Source organism: Amblyraja radiata, chromosome 26, assembly GCF_010909765.2.
Source record: "Amblyraja radiata isolate CabotCenter1 chromosome 26, sAmbRad1.1.pri, whole genome shotgun sequence".
NCBI lineage: Eukaryota > Metazoa > Chordata > Chondrichthyes > Rajiformes > Rajidae > Amblyraja > Amblyraja radiata.
Genome location: NC_045981.1, coordinates 2,568,222 through 2,581,629, shown reverse-complemented (window position 1 = coordinate 2,581,629; position 13,408 = coordinate 2,568,222). Strand labels below are relative to the sequence as shown.

Genomic DNA, 13,408 nt, shown 5'->3' with positions numbered 1-13,408 from the left:
ATTGTTCCTCGTGTGGGTAAGGTAGTATTAATGTGCGTGGATCGCTGGTCAGCATGGACTCGGTGGACTGAAGGGTCCGTTTCTGCGCTGGATCTCTAAACTAATAAACTAAACTAAATAACATTTAAATCATGACAAAGAAAGTAATATAAAGATTGCACTAAAGGAGACATATTTAAATAGAGAATCTGAATAAAATTAACCTGTTTTTAAAAAATTGCAAATTAATTACTGCTGGAGGAACATGTTTGTAAAGTTAAGCATTAATGGTCAGAAGATATTTTTCAGTAATCACTTATTACACTGAAGAAAACGATAGTTACGCCTCGTTGTGCAATCTGAAACTCTTACATAGAGCAAGAGAACGAGGCAATGAGCTCAACGCTACTTAATAAATTGATTTTTGTGCATAGTCCACTGCTGGAAATCGAAACAGTGCACCTTGTGGAGAAATGAAGTATTACTGTTGCTAGTTTTCCAGATTCCCATGTTTCATGCAACTTGTTAAGATGCCAACTAACCATGAGCTGATGACACAAAAGGCCGTCACGTCTAGATGGACAATAAATGCTGGAGTAACTCAGCGGGTCAGACAGCATCTCTGGAGAAAAGGAATAGGTGACAGAACATGACCCTTCTTCAGACTTAAGACTTCAGTCTGAAGAAGGGTTCCAACCCGAAACGTCACCTATTCCTTTTCTCCAGAGATGCTGCCTGACCCGTTGAGCTACCCACATTTTGTGTCTATCTTTGGTATAAACCAGCATCTGCAGTTCCTTCCTAGTGCAGGCTTTCACTTTCATCCCATTAGTTTTGTTAGTTTTAGTTTTAGTTTTAGAGATACAGCACAGAAACAGGTTCTTCGACCCACTAAGTGCACACCGACCATCGATCCCCGCACACTAGCACTGTCTTGCACACCAAGGATGATTTACATTTTTCTTATCGAAGCTAAATTAACCTACAAACTGCACGTCTTTGGAATGTGGGAGGAAACCGGAGCACCCGGAGAAAACCCATGCAGTCACAGGGAGAACGTACAAAGTCCGTACAGACAGCGCCCGTAGTCATGATCAAACTCGTGTTTCTGGCGCTGTAAGGCAGCAACTCTACCACTGCACCACCACACTGCCAATTCTTTTCAATAATGAATGAGTGCTGACAGCTTTGTTGTTATTTGCAAAGCAAAATCCAGTTCAATTAACCTACCACAGGTGCATAGGTAAAATTACCAATGTGTGCATGGCCATTGTTTAGTTACTAAGGAATTTGCATCTGAATTGATGTTTGTTGCTGCACAGACAGATGTTACAAGAATAACACTGGTGAAATGGACAGGGCAGGGCCAAGCTATTTTTCACAGTGTTTAATTCATACTGAATTTAAAGAAGGGCTTGCTCGTGATCTTCAGGGACTGCACAAACAAGCTTGTTTTCTTTATTTGGGATTCAATTTAAATTACAAATAAGCACATCTGGTTTGGCTGAATCAGAACAGGAACTATCTTTCTCCAAAACGTATCATCCAAAATGGGACGGACTAACCACAAACCACAGCGCTCTTAACTTTGCATATGCTTTTCCATCTCCAAGTGTATTTATCCATTCTGCAGCTGGCTGCACTTCCTATTGCTTTCGAGAATACTTGTAAACCACACGCAACTTTGGAACATAACAGAGAGAAGTAATTTACTTGCCACAGCTTTTGCTGTTTGCCATCAATGTGGCAATACTTTTAGCGCTGGAGCGACATCAATCATAGTATAAGAAGGTGTGCCTTGACAACAAAGTTCAGAAGATGAGGCTACCTTAAATATAGAAGATAGACACAAAAAGCTGGAATAACTCAGTGGGTCAGATAGCATCTCTGGGGAAAAGGAAATGGTGACATTTCGGGTCGAGACCCTTCTTCAGATACAGATATGGATACTAGGGAACTGTAATGCTGGTTTACAAAAAAAAACACAAAGTGCTGGAGTAACTCAGCGGGTCAGCCAGCATCTCTGGAGAACATGAATAGTTGACATTTCGGGTCGGGAGTCTGAAGGGTCTATATATGTACATATATGTTTCAAATGCAATATTAACAAATTAGAAATGTTCGAGTGAGATTCGAAGACCAAATTCTTATGATCATTTATTGATCATGTGGCTTTTACCACAATCCATTACAACAGACATAAGTGTAAAATTATACCTTGTTACACTTGTTTTCAAAGTCAGAAATTCCTTTATTTAAAATGATTGACCTGCTTGGTGAGAAAATCCTTTAGACTTTAGTTTAGAGCTACAGCATAGAAACAGGCCCACCGAGTCTGCACCGACCAGCGATCACACAATACGCCAACATTATCCTACACACTAGAGACAATTTCACCATTTTTATATCAAAGACAATTAACATACAAACGCAGGTACATCTTTGGAGCGTGGGAGGAAACCGAAAACCTAGAGAAATCCCAAGTGGTCACAGGGAGAGCATACAAACTCTATACAGACAGCACCGTACAGTGCAGCATCGAACCCGGGTCTGTGGTGCTGGCTCTACCACTGCCTCACCATGCAGACCTTATCCCTGGTTCTTGTGCATATTGCCTACAATGGGCCCAAAACCAATGTTACTGCACAGAATGAAATCAGTTTTAGGCCCCATCACAAAGGGGTGACAGTGGATCAACATCCTTTCCCATTTTCCAGCCCCCAACCCGTACATCTGCACAAGATCACACTATCCCATATATTTGAGGTTCTTAAATGTACCCATCTTAAAAGAAGAATCTTTTCAGAATCTTACACCATGAACATTTTAATGTTTGCTGATAAGGCTTACTCAGTAATGAACCGCGCGTAGCAAGTCCTGAGATATTTGAAGTTTTGTAAATATACAATAGACAATAGACAATAGGTGCAGGAGTAGGTCCAGCTGCAGTCCCAGCACCGAGCCTTGCGGTACCCCACTAGTCCCTGCCTGCCATTCTGAAAGGGACCCGTTAATCCCTACTCTTTGTTTCCTGTCTGCCAACCACTGCTCTATCCATGTCACTCCCAATACCATGTGCCCTAATTGTACCCACTAATCTCCTATGTGGGACCTTATCAAATAACTGTGTAAGGACTAAAAGATAGAATAGTGAATGTATTAACATGTTAAGAATGCAGGCAAATTGATGACAGCACCTTCACTTTTCTGACATGTTATGCAGTGATGTTGTATCCACTGTTTGCTACAATGCAGAAAGTAACTTGAGATACCTTTACTCTTATGCCCAATGTATAAACAAAATCGTGGTTTTACTCCCTCTGATCTAGAACATGTGTTCAAACTCATTCTAGAATTTAAAGGGATCCAGTTGCATGCCACACCTCTGACATATCGAGGGACAGTTTGTGGAAGAAACAAACTGTAAAAACAGATTATTACTCTCTGTAATAGGACAGTATATAAGGAAGAGGATTTATCACATCATATAAGGTTTATGAATTCAGGCTCTCATTGATTATGTAACAAATGTCCAATCTCACAATGAAGATCCACAATGAAGATAAGGTTCTGGGAAGGCGAACCAAGTTGTAACTTCCATCGTTCCAAAATGTTCTTCAACGGCCCCCCAAGCGTTAACTCAAAGAGATGTTTGATAGAGATTAACCGTGTATTCTGACTTAGAGAGAACCAAAGGAGTAGGAGTGAATTATTTGAAAATTTAATTGCATCTAAAAATTGCAGGAAACCTCTTCGACCACGTCATTCGTAGAGAATACTGGAGAGAGAACAGGTCAAAGTTGATTGGGAGTTTTAGAAACAAGATGGAGTGAGTTGGGACAAGTACTGCAGGATCTCCCTTCATGATGCTACCTAGTGCTCCAAGTTGGGAAAAGTTGACACCAAGATTAGAAGCAACAATATTGATGGCCGGTCATATCCAAAATTCTTGAAAAACATGAATTCAGTATATATGGGCGTTTGTGCCCTCAACAACATTTTTAATAGAAATGCCATCATTGGCATATCCTTATTTATAAGACTATCCTCGGTGTTCTTCCTTCATACCTGCAGAAGTATGTAATTCGAAAAAGCACAGGAACTTATCAGCTCCGCTCTGAGGATTTGTTCTTACTAACTGTACCTAAAGCCCGTACTGAACTGGGGAAAAGGGCATTTAGTTATGCTGCTTCCTTCGCATGGAACCAGCTGCAGAATGAACTGAAACTTAAGGAGCTGGTTTCTATAAACAGATTTAAATCCCTTCTTAATGATGTTGAAGCGGGCTCTTCTGTCTGTACATGCTTTGTTTGATGATGTTCTGCCTGTGACTCTATTTATATGTTCTCTGTTGTTTTTAAATTATTGTCTGTAACTGTGGAACTGTGCTGCTGCCTGTCTTGGCCAGGACTCTCTTGTAAAAGAGATTTTTAATCTCAATGAGACTTCTCCTGGTTAAATAAAGGTTAAATAAAAACACCTTTGAATTTCCTAAATTGATGTACATGGGGAGATATAATCAAATATGGTCTTAAGGATAACCAGAATTAGAGACAAATGATGATTGAATTAGAAATGTCCAGATATTATTGTATTCATATATTGTAACGTGAAAATAAATATTTTTATTTAAATGAAATATTTTAATGCTATATTTCGAGGTGACTTATGAAGCCTATTGTAGTAAACAGAGCAGTAAACATAATGTTACTGGGAGTTACAAAGGAACAAAGCAACACAAAATTGACATACTCATTGCCATTGCTGCCCTGAGATGATGCAATTACAATATGACATATTTAAATTATAAATTATCAATTCAAGTAGGATAACAAGAAATATCGGCAATGACAGAAAGCAATTTTTTTAAGATAGAAACATTCTGCAAATATAATAAAGTGACAGATACTAAATCGATGAAAATCAGAAAATATCCTGCAAATCTGTATTTAAAGAATTTCTGCAAATACTAAATTAAATCTGTTTACTGTCTTCATGGAATGATGCATCGCAAAAGGAGATTGTAATTTGCAGTCTTCAAAGATGAGGGTTACTGATGCTAGTGATTATAAAACATGTTACCGACCTGTCCAGAAGGTGACTGTGTTAAAATGATATACAGGTATACCACAGACGCAAAAACACACACACACACAGCTCAAAAATGAACGTGGGTTAGCAGTTTTTTTGCAATTACTTTCTAACAGTAACAAATTAATTTACTTTCAAAAGCTGGGAACTGGTCTGAGAAATATTATTAATTAAAAATTAATAACTTAATTAAACTTGTCAGTTTAAGTATTATAATATCAAAGCTACTTAAAGAATAATGTAGAAAAAAACCATTAATTTCTTACAAGGAAGAATGGTTCTCTGGGCTAATTTCCTGACTCTTCCAGTAACTTTTTACTTCAAAGAAACTTTTGGTTTTGAGTGAAAGCTCCCATATTTTGATCCTGTGGCCTGTTCTTGCAATGTTATTAGCTTCCATTCAGTTGGAGGTGAAGTAAACATAATGCTATTTCTTTCACTCTTTTGACACACAGTTCTTCAATAAAAATTTGTTTCGTAATTGAGGTCAATTGTTTTTCAAGAGTCATATTTAAACTTTCAACATTTAATTGGGTCCAAAAATCAAAAGTTATCAGCAGCATTTGATCCATGTTCAGCTGTGCAAAATTAGGCACTTGTAATTTAGAAAAGTAAATATGAAATAAAATAAAATATTGTTTATGTAATTGCATTTAATCAGTAAATAGAATCGATCACGTCAAAAAGAGTGTGCAAGTAATAATGCATGAAGAAATTTAGCTGTGCATATTTGATCCTACATAGCGCATTATATCCTTGGTGACACTACTACTGTTTGCTAACAAATGTACGCAAATTACTAGTATCTTCAACCTGACTTATTAAAATATTTTTTCAGCAGTTTTTTTCTTAAATTAAGGATATTTACATTTTATTTTAATATGTAAATTCCATGACTTTATGAATTTAAAAATATCAATATTGTGATAAAAATTATCATTATCATTACGTAATTTGACGTTAAAAAGTCCAAATGTAATTGGTAGGACCGAACAGGAACAGGAATCATTGCCTCAAGAACTTCTGACCCCGGAGTGTGAATTCAACTCGTCTCCTGATTAGTAATTCCTTCACGTTCAGAACGTGAACCAAAACATTCCCAGATTTAAGATCTAATCTTAAACCAACATACCTGTTGAATTTATACCAGTGGTACATTTATAATCAACTCAAAAGTCGGCAAAATCGCTGCAGTTCGTTTCTCTGTTTGACTCCTCTAAAACTTATTGGGGTTGCGAATTTCTTTGTTGTTCACACTCTCAAATGAACAGCCTAAGTGAAATTAAATACAGACGGTAGCCCGTTCTAAATCTGTTGTGCGTTAGCTTCGTTTACAGATAGATTTCAGCCAATTGATAATTCATATATACATATTTAAATCATATGAAAGAAAAGGCTGCAGTAACTGTTGGTGGCCTTCTAGAATTGCGATCAGTTGATAATGAAATTTACACTCAAACAACTTTAGCCTTAGTTGTATTATTGTCACGTGTAGCGAGGTACAGCGACATGTTTTACATGCTATTCAATCTGGTCAGATAATACTATGCACAAGTGAAATCGAGTCAACGTCGCGTCGAGCACAATAGGTGGAGCGAAGGGAAAGATACAGAGCGCAGAATATAGTCCTCGACATAGAAAGACACAAAATGATGGAGTAACACAGCGGGTCAGGCAGAATCTATGGGGGGGGGGGGGGGGGGGGGGGGAAATAGGTGACGTTCGGGTCGAGACCCTTCTTCAGACTGAACGTGACTTGCTTCGGTAAACCAGCATCTGCTGTTCCTTGTAACCACATTACAATTCTCAGCACCAGTTCAACAGTTTAGAAAGAGTTTCAGCAGAATACTACATCCCTCTATTAACTATCGGAGTTCTGTGCTTGGTAACCAGCCACTATTTCTTCTCTGTGCCCCAGTGAAAGGGAGCCACTGTTAAAACGCATTTAACAGCTAGTGTTGCCCAGTTTGCAATGGAAAACAGACCGTTCGCGCCAGCCCACTTCACCGTCGCCTCCAACCAATTATTTGGCTTCCCCGCAACAGTGGCAATATTTTTATATTTTCTGCCAAAGAACCAGCCAGCCAGCCACGAGTGGTCCAAGAATCACTGAGCACATCAACTGGATACTTTGTGAAGTTGGCTTACAGTGCGGCACTGACTGATGCAAGAGGAAAGTCGCCTTTTATGTTAACAGAAATTGAAATCTTTTTTATATAAATCTGCAAAACCTTTGTTACAAAAAAAAACCAATTCAATGCTGAAGCAACGATCACGAGAAACGAGTGTTATGCACGGGTTTCATCCAGAAAACAAGCAGTGACATCAAACAGGATTCCGCAGCGCCTGTTCAGCATGTGCACAACAGAAGTGGGTTGTGTTTAGTTTATAAATATACCCTATTCTGGAAGTTAATTACTCCTGAAAGTTTGCTTCTCCTCTCGGGAGATCTAGATCAACAAGTGACTGCTAATGGCTGACTGGCCCGTGTGTACGTGTGTGTGTTGTGTATGTTGTGATCAGTCTTTACCTGTACCAGCGCAGGCCCTTGTCATAGTGTCGGTCGAAGAAGTGCGGCTCTTCGCCCACGGCCCTGATGTCCGGGTGTACCCGGACAAACTCGAGCAGAGCCCGGGTGCCTCCTTTCTTCACCCCGATGATGATGGCCTGCGGGAGCTTCCTCACCCCGTCCTCGCTGAAGCTCAGGGTGCTGGGTGGATTCGCCGCCAGCGACCTGCCGATCCTCTCCTGCTGCTTCACGTTGGCGGGCTGCAACTGCAGCCTCAGTTCCCTGAAGTACTTTTCGGGGAGCTCGCCGTTGAGATAGCCCTGCATCTGCAGTTTCTGCAGCAGCCTCTTCCTGCGGAGCGCCTGCCACTCGCCAAAGTCTCCGGCCAGGTTGCTCTCCTCTTCTGAGCTACGGACGGGGCTGGACATGGTGTGGCAGAGATCCGTTAGATAATACAACAAGTACAAGGACATCATCAGCGAGCAGAGCATTAGCACGATTTTCCGGCAGACAGTCGTGGGAAGAGCATCCAAAAAGATTGAGATAAATGCCATAACGTGTAGCAGTCCCGGGAGTAGAAGACCATGCTAGGCTGACATGCTCCAATCTAGTCATGTATCGGCTTTGAAGAAGTATTTTATTGATGTGTGTGATTGTGACTGTCTGATGCTTTAATGTGTGTGTGTGTGTGTGGTTGTCAAATACATAAACAGCCACTGTGTTGTCCCGGTTCTTGTTCATACGCTGTAGTTTCCAGCCGCTGCCCGCTTGCCTGGTGCATCTTACAGTCAGTGAGTGAGTGAGTGTCGCCTCCACTTTGCTACATGTGTCCGCCCGCCCTCATGTAGCAACTCCCCCAGCTGACAGACAGCCCGGCCCGCCAATCCACGCCGCCCGCCCGCCCTCCCTCAACAAGCCCAGCCAATGGGGGAGCGCGGGGTGGGCGGGACCTCGTCTTGAAATGGCCCTGAGCGGCGCGGAGCTGCTCACAGACGTGGGGGGAGGGAGGGAGAGAGGGAGTGAGAGAGAGAGTGGGGGAGAGAGAGGGGGAGAGAGAGGGGAAAAGAGAGTGGGTGGGGTAGAGAGAGGGAGAGAGCGAGAGAGAGAGAGAGAGAGAGAGGGAGGGAGGGAGGGAGGGAGGGAGGGAGAGAGGGAGGGAGGGAGGGAGGGAGGGAGGGAGGGTGAGGGGGGAGGGGGGAGGGAGGGAGGGAGGGAGGGAGGGTGGGTGAGGGGGGAGGGTGAGGGTGAGAGGGAGGGTGAGAGAGGGAGGAGTGGAGGGTGGGAGAGAGGGAGGGTGGGAGAGAGAGATAGCGAGGGAGTGGGGGGAGGGGGAGAGAGGGAGGGAGAGGGGGAGGGAGAGAGAGGAGGAGGGAGGGAAAGGGGGAGAGAGAGAGGAGGGGGGGAGAGAGAGAGGGGGGGGCAGAGGGAGGGTGGAAGAGGGGAGAGGGAGGGAGATAGAACGAAGGGGAGGGAGGGAGAGAGAGAGAAAGGGTTTGTCTCTCTGTCCAAGACTCATACAGCTTGGGACCAGTCCCACACCAAATATGTCCCACACTGACCAACATCTACACTACTCCCACCTGCCCGCGTTTGGCCCATATCCCTCCAAACCTGTCCTATCCAGCTACCTGTCTAATTGTTTCTTCAATGTCGCGATAATCCCTGCCTCGACCATCTCCCCCGGCAATAGACACAAAATGCTGGAGTAACTCAGCGGGCCAGACAGCTCTCTACAGAGAAGGAATGGGTAACGTTTCGGGTGGTTCCTTCCTACACATACCTCCTCTTGCCATACACTCACCAACCCTTTGTGTGAAAAGTTTACCCCTCAGATTCCCATTAAATCTTTTCCCCTTCACCTTGAACCCTGTGTCCCCTGGTCCTCGGTTCCCCTACTCCGGGCAAGGGACTGTGCGTCTACCCGATCTATTCCTCTCATGATTTTATACACCTCTAAGATCAAGATCTTGTCAAACTGTTTGCCAGCCTTGTGTACAGACTGGGCTTGTCCTAGTACACCCTAAACACAATGTCACTGATTGACTCGCTGAGTTACTCCGCAGGTCAGACAGCATCTGTTAGATATATTAAGAGTGCATGACTTAATATATTGTGCAAGAGTTACTCCAGCACTTTGTGTACCTCTGTGCACCAACCAGCATCTGTAATTCCTTGTTTCCACCGCTGAGTTACTCCAGCATTCTGTATCTATCTTCGATGTAAACCAACATCCGCCTTCAGTGTACACACTACCCCAAGCGCAGGGCTGCCTACCGACTGACCCGATTAGTTACTCCCGCACTCTGTGTCTTATTTTGCAAACCAGCATCTGCACTTCCTTGTGTCCTTGTGTCCACCTGAAGCAGAACCCCCCGTCAGATTTCCTCGTTCGTAAAAAATAGTCTCCGTCTGTAAAATGACGCCAGATAATGAAATAAGTGACGCATATTTAAACGGGAGAAAGGTATCTAGCGAGGAGTTCACCCCCACCCTGGACTAAATGCGAATCCCACTGAAGAAGATTATATAAACATCATGATGTAAGATGGACACAAAATGCTGGAGAAATCCAGCGGGACAGGCAGCATCTCTGGAGTAAAGGAATGGGTGACATTTCGGGGCGAGAAAAGGAGTCTCGATCCGAAACACCACCCACTCCTCTCCAGAGATGCTGCCTGTCCCGCTGAATTACTCCGGTATTGTGTGTCTATCTTCGGTGTAAACCGGCAGATGCAGTTACAAATGTCACCATGTTGAGCCGATTCCCGCTGAAATGTACTAAACTGGGGCGTGTAACACTCAGACACAAGGAACTGCAGATTCGTTTGTAACACGAGTCGGACGGGCCGTGGTTTGGAGACCGGTCTCGCAGTGCGGTGGCGGCGGGGCTCCGGTGTCTCTCTGGCCGCTGGTTCCTGCTCCGGTCACCGAGGTGGCGAAACGCACCGAGCCCGGCCGCTGCAACTGGCAATGGACAGGAGCAAAAACAATCCCGCCGCGAAAAACGAGCTGCTCTTTCCGTCGCAGGAGACTGTAAACAGCGGCCGGAACAAGGCGACGTCTTGTCAGATGGGAAGATAATTGATTTTATTTAAAGCAGCTGCTTTAATGCACTCTTAATATATAGCAAATCGCAGCCGATTGCTCGTCCCCGCGGGCCTGCACCCTTAAACGGTTGGGCAATAGACGCAGCATTGTACAAAATAAAGCGCTTTAGGCGAAGTATACAAGTCAGGGACATTCGAATGACTCTACACGCTTAGATGCAACCCATTTTAATTGACTCCTTCAGAGGTTATACAGATGGCATAGTTCAAAGGGGACTAAAGGGGAGATAAAGATTGAAGGAGATTCATTACTTTAAAAAGAAATATTTTATTAACTTGTAGAACGGATGTTACAAATATAACGTCAATGATGAGATATTCCTTGATGTTGACGTTACATATGTATGCATGTCAAAGAATAACACACACACACGCACACACACATACACACACACACACACACACACACACACACACACACATATAGAGAGTAATACTTCCAGTATATCTAGATCTATCACACACACATATCCTCAAAGAATATACATATTTATAGGAATAACACGTATCTATATATCTATTATACTTATAATATATAACGTCAAGGAATAACACACCCACACAGACATTTATACATATATTTATATTTATATATCAAAGATGGACACAAAATGCTGGATTAATTCAGCGGGACATGCAGTATCTCTGGATATATATCTATACCATACGATAGAACTTTATTTGTTTCACTTTATTATTTGTGTGTGTGTTATTCCTGGACGTTATATATTATAAATATATATATATCGAAAATGGATACAAAATACTGGATTAACTCAGCGCGACAGGCAGCATCTCAGGATATATATACTTGTAGAAGTTTATATATATATATAACTTCTGCAATTATATTCTCCGATTATATATATAATATATCCATAGAACATCCATATATAGTTCCAAATATAACGTAAATGATGTGTTATTCTTTGATGTTGGCGTTATATGTGTGTCTGTCAAAGAGTAACATATCTATACATGTGTGTGTGTGATAGATATATAGATGGGTCTCGATATACGGAGTTTTAGAAGAGGCCACAGTTCTCGACGGACAATAGTTTTTTTCCAACTCGAGAGTTCCAGCATGTTGTGGAGTTTATTATATATATATATATATATATATATATATGAAACTACACACACGATCTGTTGCTTCATAATAAGTTTATGTGGCTGTCACCTGTATTTTACCACCCTAAAGGCCCAAGTCATGTCGCCGACGCTGTGACGATCTCAAGTCGTGTTCCCGGAGAAATCAGAGAAACGGTCCTGACGCTCTGTGAAGTGGGGACATGTCTTGGTCCAATTTGAATTCCGTTTCAACAACAAAAAATGAACTGAAATTATTTTCTCCCATGTATCAAATGGGCTTGATGTCGTTACACAACGCTCCTCCCTTCAAATGAGCATTTAACTATATAAAAATGCAACACTTGATATATCACACCCACCAAAGGCAGCCTATCTTACACTCGCCTGCGCGATTGAAAGCAAAATACTCAAAGTATACTAAAAGTAATATACTCAATGGCATTAGGAACTGCAGATGCTGGGATCTTGAGCATAAAATAAACTGCAGGAGGAACTCAGCGGGCCAGGCTGCATTTGTGGAGGGAAATGGGATTGGTATTGGGTCATTCTTCAAGCCTTCGTCTATCCAATTCCAGAAATAGAGAAACAAGCTCTTCGGCCCATCTCATCCAAGATGCTCCATCTAAGCTTGTCCCATTTGCCCGCGTTTGGCCCGTGTCACCCTCAGCCATTCCCATCCATGTACCCGCCCTAGTGTATTTTGAATGCTGTTACAGTACCTGCCTCAACTACCTCCGCTGGCACAAAATGCTGGAGTAACTTAGCGGGCCAGGCAGCATCTCTGGAGAAAGGAAATAGGTGACGTTTCTGATCGAAACCCTTCTTCAGACTAACACCCTGACTCTCAGTCTGAAGAAGAGTCTCGACCCGAGACGTCACCCATTCCTTCTCTCCAGAGATGCTGCCTGACCCGCTGAGTTACACCAGCTTTTTGTGTCTATCTTCGGATTAAACCAGCATCTGCATTTCCTTCCTACATACCTCCCTTGGCAGCTTGTTCCATACACCCACCAGCCTTTGAATGGACGGTCTGATCCGCTGAACAACTCCAGCAGTTTGATTTTTGCTTATGTTTCTAACATTGCCGTGGCTCGTTGTCCGTTAAATACCGCGTCTACCCCAGTCTAAATTGCAAAACTTCCCTTATCATATTAGTAACACTAGTGGGGAGAACAGAAGTGTCCAAGACAACGTTTGAGGAATAGTGTGTCACCTAAAGATCAATATTAAACAGCTGAGAGCCTACAAAGAGGTTAAACGCTGACCGCTGGAAAAGTCAGCGAGCGACCAGCTTTTAATTCTCAAGTCCATTTGTCCCAACGCGAGCTAAGAAAACGGGGCCAAACTGCTTTCCGCAACCCGATCGTTTCTGGTTCAGTTAGTTTTTGTCCAGTTTTGTTTAAATTCTGTCACTTGTTGTGTGTTAACATCTCGATCCCCCATTTCGTTGCATCGATTTAACCCGGTTTTGCTCCAAACTTCATTACGCAGCCCACCAAAGACGACCACTTTGCTTATCTTTTCTTGCCTTGATGGAGCTCGATTCTTTCTACACAAGCGAAACAAGAACAAGACCAAATGTTTCACATCTGCTGCCTTATTTTGTTTTTTGTTGTTTTCTTCCGCTGCT

General features: G+C 42.7%; 1 protein-coding gene and 1 long non-coding RNA gene across 2 annotated transcripts in view; both read right to left on the bottom strand.

The window, feature by feature from the left end:
* Nucleotides 1–8,369, bottom strand: part of LOC116987811 (heparan sulfate glucosamine 3-O-sulfotransferase 3A1-like) — a 114,311-nt gene extending 105,942 nt beyond the window's left edge. The window contains exon 1 of the mRNA XM_033044049.1: nt 7,601–8,369. Within this exon, the coding sequence (XP_032899940.1) occupies nt 7,601–8,133 (533 nt within the window). The 5' untranslated portion in view covers nt 8,134–8,369. The remainder of the gene's footprint in view (nt 1–7,600) is intronic.
* A 788-nt stretch (nt 8,370–9,157) lies between these two features.
* Nucleotides 9,158–13,055, bottom strand: LOC116987812. The gene is made up of 3 exons (XR_004415802.1): nt 12,760–13,055; nt 12,498–12,510; nt 9,158–9,241 (listed from the first exon to the last, which is right to left on the bottom strand). It is a non-coding gene; the product is annotated as an uncharacterized LOC116987812 (long non-coding RNA).
* Between the last annotated feature and the right edge of the window lie 353 nt (nt 13,056–13,408).